Below are 7,547 nucleotides of genomic sequence, written 5' to 3' on the forward strand. Positions count from 1 at the left end.
ATATATGAGCACTGATGATCTGTTCCCTCATCGGCCCCTGGCTGTGCTTTGCCTGATGACACTGAATTTCTCCATTGTCTCTTCCCACAAATGTAATCAGCTTGATTCCTGTATATTGCAGCTGTTGAGGTCTCTGTATTGTAAAAAGTCCTCGTAACGAAGAAGTCATTGGTCTTGCAAAGTTCTACAGTGCTATCCCCAGCTTTGTTTCTTTCAGTGAGGCAGTGTTCTCAGCCAGTTCTTCCTCTTTCGTTCTCATTTTCTCCTCCCAATTGCAATAACTACAGATGCATTTTTATTACACACATGATTGATTTCAGACTGAAGAAGTTGGTAGATTTCTTCAAGTTCTTTATCACTGGCTTTTTGTGACTAATAATTGTATTAACTGATCATCTTGTATGTATATAGATAATATTCTATCACAGTTTTGTACTTCAGGATATATCTTGAAAAGTTCTTTTTGATGATGAATGTGACACCATTTCTCTTGAATCTGTTATTCCCATCAGAGTAAGCCATATACGATTGTCTGATTCATAATAGCCAATACCACTCCATTTCAGCTCCCTATTGCCTAGGATATTGATCTTGAAGCTTCCCAGTTCATTTAAGTGACTTCCAATTTTCCTGGCTTCATAGTTCGTGCATTCCATTCCCCACTGCTCTGTCCTTATTCTGGAAGCTCTGCGGAAACATCTTCCGCATGGGTAACCCGGCTCGTGTTTGAAATCCTGTGGCATAACTCCGGCACCACAGTCTTACAAAGCAGCAGAGGAAAGTAGGCAGTGAATATCAGCCAGTATCATAAAATGTACCTGCTCGGTGAGCTCCAGGGCCCCAGGAAGATGACTCTGCTTTCAAAAGCAGAAGAGAGAAGTCTAATACTGAATACATGCAGTGTTGTTTAAGAGTCCTTCCTTGTTTACTCATGTCTTTTTTAACCTTTAGTGTTCTCGGACTTCTTGATTTTTGTGAAGTCAAAGGTCCTATTCATGTATGTGTTTAAGAGAAACATCCGTCGCGTTTGACTTTGAGCCTTTGGCAACAGTTCTGCAAAACGTGATTGGACAAAAAGGCAAAAATGAAGTCGTATTGTGTGCATTGCACATCACTTGCTGAGGCTGGGGAGACTTCTGTTCCACGGAGCTGGAAACATCAGAAAGCTATTAGGTTCCTTGCTCGTGCTTCCTAAAGTTAGGATGCCTGTTCTGTCAACTGCTTGCCCTGTGTAGCCCCCCTCATCGTCATACCACTGAAGCAGGCATGCTGTGACTGTGGTATGCTAGGAGGGGGAAAGGAAGAATACCGAAGGTCAGGAAAATCCTGGGATTCTGGAGTTGATCGCATCCTTTCTCTGTGTTTGAGTATACAGAATCAGAGTTTGCTCTTCGATTGTCATCCGTGAGGCTGATCCTTTTCTTGTCTTTCTGGCCCTGCATACTTCACGGGGGTTCCTTGACCTTGGAAGGGATCTTCCAATATAACTTTGTTTCACGTTCATGGCCATGAGGAAGCTCCCTTCTGTCTAGATCATCTTGACAATCTGGGACCCACAAACATGTGCACCACAAAAAGCTGTGAATTCCTCATGTGAGCACAGCCCATCCAGCCGCTCCTCCGCTTTGCCCCTAAGAAGATACTTGCGCCAGACTCTGCCTTCTGCGTTCTGGCTGAAATCCTGAATGCAGCTGAAGACCAAGGTTGCCAATTCAGCAGTTAAAAAAAAAAAAATCACTTGAAGGGATGCGGCTTCCTGCTCCCCCAACTTTATCAACAGCACGAAACAGGAGACAATGCATTCTCGCATGTGGCAAAGGAGAAACAATGCAAGTCAAAGTATTCTGTGGCCAGGAGAAAAATAGTCACTAAACTATCTTAGCTGTTGTCAGGAGAAAAGAGAAAGTCTACAGAAATAGCAGAGCACTATGCTGACAGATATGACCAAGGATCAGCAAGAAGATATCATGAGTAGAATGCAGAAAGGTCTTCAGTTTCCACTCTCAGAGCCCTGTTCTTAGTGAAATAGTGAAAAAGGCATAAAACAAATTACAGCTGATACGCCTTCAACTCGACATTTGGACAGTATGTGTTTGATGAAATGGAGTATTACGAAAAAGTAGCAGCAACAGCAGAAGGTGGAAAATTGAGTAAACAAACGCCTAGTCAGGGTCTACCAGCAAAAGTGCACTTGGCTCCTCCCTAAGGAAGAGGATAAATGCGTAAGGGAAATAGTAAAGCAGATCAGTCATATCCGAAATCAAAAGAAAAGATTCATAACTGAAATTTAAGCAAACCCGTAGACTTAAATCCACCTAGCAGGGCAGATAAGAGATATGTTTCTAATTTACAAAGAAGCATTTCAAATGAAAAAAATAATCTTCATGAGTTCTAGAGAGGATGTTCATAAGCTACATGCACATACACTTACAAAACAATGATAAAAGAAAAAGCTTAAATTCAAGTGCATCCAACTTAAGAACTCCTCTTATGAAGAGAAGAATAATGAAAGCGAGGGATGCACAGGCAAGCCGCAGACTGCAGCGTGACAGAAGACGGACGGGTACCCGTGTCCAGAATATAACAACTCCTGTAAACCAGCAAGACCAGGAAAGGCAACCGAACAGAGAAATGTCCACGAGACTTGAATTAGCTCTTAGCCAGCTCAGAGGATGTAGAATCAGCCTCATTTGACTTCTGTGTACACAAAACAACGGGGCACCACTATATACAAGGTTGCCCAAAATGCAAGTTTACCAGTTTCAAGTGTGAGGAGGCTGTGTTATAACAGAAACTCAAATATGTACTGGTCATAGTGGAAATTGGAGCTACTTTGGACAATTATTTGGCATTATCTACTAAAACTGAACATATACCTCCCTGCCCTAGTTATCGAGTGCTGCGATAACAGAAATAACCACACGCGGGTGGTTTTAAGGAACAGGAATGCCATTTCTCGCAGTGTAGAAGGCTACAAGCCTGAATTAAGGGCACCAGTTTTCTTCAATATCTGCTGTCTCGATAGGAACTGAAAATACAGGGAATTCAGGACAGATGAGCCCTATAGGACCAGTGGTGTGAGTGGCAAAACAGGGAGGGTAAAGGGAGAATGGGTAGGAAAGAGGGAACCGATTACATGGAACTGTGTGTGACCTCCTCCCTGGGGGACAGACATCCGAAAAGTGGATGAAGGGAGACGTCGGACAGGGCAAGATATGACAAAATACCCATTTATAAACTATCAAGGGCTCATGAGGGAGGGGGGAGCGGGGAGGGAGGGGAAAAATGAGGACCTAATGTCGGGGGTTTAAGTGGAGAGAAAATGTTTTGAGAAACGATGTACAAATGCGCTTTACACAATTGATGTGTGTATGGATTGGGATAACAGTTGTATGAGCCCCTAATAAAATGTTAAAAAAAAAAAATATCTGCTGTCTCTGTCTGCCTGCCTGCCTGTCTCCTGTTCTCTTTTATTATTAGAGATTATATCCAAATTTGTCTTACTGATCGCCACAGATTTTCTTTTCATTTGTCATATTAATATGCTAAATAATGGCAGGCTTTAATGGCCTTAGTGCTTCTTTTTTCTGATATATTAGTGAAGTATATAATATTCCGATGAATTGTATTGAATTACTATTTTTTGTTTTTAGACATGTACCCTGGTAAGTACAGATTTCCAGCTTATCTTGTCCCTGGCCTGAACTGTAGTAATATCACATCCTCACTGTTCGAAATTTATTTGGTATTGTTAACTCCCTTAATGGTGCAAAGGGCTAGCATGCCTAGCTGCTCACTGAAAGGTTAGAGGTTTGAACCCACCCAGAGATGTGTCACAAGAAAGGCTGGTGTTCTAATTCCCAAAAATCCGCCATTGGGAAAGACCTTGGGGAGCACCATTCTACCCTGACACACAAGGACTGTTTTTGAGTCATCATTGACTTTACAGCCACTGGTTACTGTCTTCTGGTCGATGACTGGTCAAGTTGAACTAACCTCTTGACTAGACATGATATGGTAATTCCTACTCTCAGCAGCCTTTCAAAAGCAATTGTGAATTGTTATCATTGGTCACTGTGAGTTATCTTGAATCGGATCCCTTCTATCTTGAAAATTAATCCCAACCACTCAAGAAGTCACAGTCATCCTTACATCATGCCCAAGTTGTCTGTGAGCTGCAAGTATAGGAAGGGAAGGTTCTATGTCTACAGATCTGCAGTCTACTGGAAAGCCTGGCCATGTATTCGGAAGTACTGAGGTTGTCTGCTCCCATAAATGTTTATAGTTTCTGAAACCCCATATAGAGTCATTGTAAGTCAGAATTGGCTCCATGTCACTGGGTTTGGCTTGGAACCCATTCAGAAAGCCTTTCATCAAAGTATGTTTCTTTTATCATAGGTTATCCGATCACTGATGCTCTTTCCAACAATCGAGCGAATGGCAGAGACACCCAAGGGCAAGTTTGTCACCCCGCTACTGTGCTGGCTTCAATATGTCCTCCGTGTGCTATGCTACATACTTTTCAAACCAATACCTGAGTTCATCAAGTCCTTCCTAGTCAGATTTATGCTTAAAGTGAACAATCTTCCAAAGGAGTGTTTTTCCTTAAGTCTATTGGAGCCATTCTGCCTTGGTAAGAATATTTTTTAATGTTTTTAATTGTTATCAAAAAGGTTTTCGAGAAGAACATCACAGAGTGCATGAATATCAAGGTATGATTTGTTAGTGTTTCTCCCCAGGAAAAGTTTAGAGCTAGGAATGAAGAGAATACAAAGCCCATGAGTGAAGTTTTGCATAAAAAATAGAAAATCCTCATCACGCTTTCATTTCGCCTACTGCTTCTGATTTCACCATTCTCGCTTCAGGATGGTGAGAAACAGCTCTGTTGATCCGATGTTTTGTCCCTGGAGGAATCCGAGATGCGTCCTGATAGGTCAAAGGGAGAACTTTGCAGAAAGACAGCCCAAGGAAACCAGCCCTAACATACCCAATGTGTGAACCGTTGTGCTCTAGTTTTCCTCTTTGAAATGTTTTGGGAGAGTTTAAATTGTGAAAATAATAAATAACGTAATATATGTATGATATGTCGTTATGATGGTGAGTGCTGTTCGTTAGGAGGACTGGTGGCACTGTAGGTTGGGTGCTGGGCTGCTTGTTACATGGCCTATGATGCAGAAGAAAGATGAGTAAGACTTTTAGATTTACAGCCTCAGAAATCCTTGACTGTGGGTCAGCAGGAACTTGCAAGGTGGTGGATTTGGTATTTGCTGGTTGTTTATCATGTGCAGGAATATTTTTGCTGTTTTACTCTTTGACTTTCAACATAATTTTAAAAATGCAATCTATCATTTTAGATGCTGCTACTTTGTACTGTATTTATAAATGATGCTCATAGTAGAATAATCATAATTTCTTAATCTACAAAATGAGGACAGTAATAACCCACACTTTAAAAGATTGTTTTTGCGAGTAAATGAAGTGATAAATGCATTTAATATATAATAGGGCTCCAATGGTAACAATAACACTTGTTGCAGAAGCTAATATGTAATGGTGCTTTGTATAAACCAGGCACGAGTCTAAGCTTTTATCTGTAGCCTCAGGACAACTAATGAGGTTTAGGTTTTTATCCCCAGTGTACATTATAGAGAAGTTGCATGATTTTCCCAAAGTCATACAGCTAGTGAGCAGTACTCAAATCTAGGCGAGTGGCCATATGCTACATTTCTTTCACCATAAGATGCTGCTTCTGTCTTTTTGCTCTAGTTGATGAGAAAGACAGGACACTTGAATAAAATTTTGCATGCTCACCTGTACGAAGAATGCATTAAGATTATGTAGAAGTGAATTTAAAGACAGATTTGAGTTCAGCCTGCACTGTTGTACAGCTCCAGATCCAATTGGAGGTATGACTTCAAATGTGTAACAAGAATTAGTCATCACTAATACAAGGCTCATTCTGTCTTCTGTATGTGTGGACTGCTTCCCCGCTCCATACTCTTCCCGGCCTCTGTGCTTTCTTAAAGCCTTAGCTAGTGGTAGGAGAAGGTAAGACAGGACAGCCATAAAAATATCCAACGGTTGAGGTTGAACCTATCCCTTAAAGCCCATCTGGTCCAACTCGCCACCTTCCTTTCTTATTGAAGATAAGGAAGAAATCACCTGGGAAGTGAAAAACAGCACTGGCTGGAAGTAAGGAACCCTTAGGTCTCATGTTGATTCTGTCCCGGACTTACCCTGTGCCCTGAGGTCAGTCCCCTCCCCTTGCTGGTTCTCAGTTGTTGACCAAATAAAGAGTTAAAGTTACTCCTTTCCCTACTGGATGGTATCAGAAATAAATCCAGAGTGCCATAACATCATCATACCCAAATTGTTCTATTTTTCCATTGAAAACAACTTGTCATACCAGGAACTAAGAAAATCTCAACTTGACTGAAAAAAACAACAACAGCAATACATGCTAACACCAATATGACAGAGATGTAAGAATTATCTGACAAGGACTTTATTGCAGCCATTAGAAAAACACCTCTAACTTTTATAAAAACATTTGAAATCAACAGGGGTGGGGGAAGAGTTAACAAACCAATTGAAGACTTAAAGAAAAACCAAATGGAAATTTTAGAACTAAAAAATAAAGTAAGTGAAATTTTTTTGAAAAACAGTGCCTGGGGTCACTAACAAAGTAGGAAAGAGCCAGTGAGCTTTGGGATAGAAGAGAAATTGCCCATCAGAGGGAAGAGGAACTTGCTGTTAGGGCCATTGTGTCTGTTCTGACTCATAGCAACAAAACCTTATTGCAACAGAATGAAACGTTGCCTGCACCTGGGCTATCCTCACACATTTTCCTATTTTGAACCCAATTATTGCTGCCATTGTGTCACTCCGTCTTGTTGAGAGTCTTCATCTTTTTAGCTGACCTGGGACTGTACCAACAATGACATCCTTCTTCAGGGATTGCTGCCTTTGATAACACGTCCACACTACTTGAAATCAAGCCTTGCCATCTAGCTTCTGAGGAGCATTCTGGCTTTACTTCTCCCATGACCGATTTGTTCTTCGGATCGCCTGTGGTATATTCCATATTCCTCGCCAACATGGACTTCAACTGATGGAGCATCAATTCGTCTCCGTCTTCCTTATTCATTGTCCAGCCTTTGAATCCATGTGGACCCATACCTTATTCCTCCAAGTGGCATTTTTACTCTTCAAAATTTAAAAAGTTCTTTTGTTAGCAGATTTGCCCAATGCAACACATCATTTGGTTTCTTAATTACTGCTTCCATGGGCATTGATGGTAGGTCCAAGTCAAATGAAGGCCTTGACAACTTCAATCTTTCTTCATCTATCATAGTATTTACTAGTGCAGTTGTAAGGCATTTATTTTCTTTACTTTGAAGTATAATCCTACTGCAGGATGGACATTGGGCTTCTCCCTCAACGCTAGAACACTTTGTTCTATTAAACTGGCATTCCATGATGCTCACCTTCCCAACACAATCACTGAAGACAAAGCGGGTGCATAAGCAAATGTGGTGAAGAAAGCT

General features: G+C 41.2%; 1 protein-coding gene across 1 annotated transcript in view; it reads left to right on the top strand.

Annotated features, from left to right (window-relative positions):
- LDAH (lipid droplet associated hydrolase) overlaps nt 1-7,547 on the top strand; it is a 122,116-nt gene that overhangs the window by 80,152 nt on the left and 34,417 nt on the right. The window contains exon 5 of the mRNA XM_004696058.2: nt 4,399-4,633. Coding sequence (XP_004696115.1) covers nt 4,399-4,633 — 235 coding nt within the window. The remainder of the gene's footprint in view (nt 1-4,398; nt 4,634-7,547) is intronic.

This window comes from Echinops telfairi, unplaced genomic scaffold, assembly GCF_000313985.2.
Source record: "Echinops telfairi isolate 266 unplaced genomic scaffold, ASM31398v2 ScPeMD7_9;HRSCAF=40, whole genome shotgun sequence".
Taxonomy (NCBI): Eukaryota; Metazoa; Chordata; class Mammalia; order Afrosoricida; family Tenrecidae; genus Echinops; species Echinops telfairi.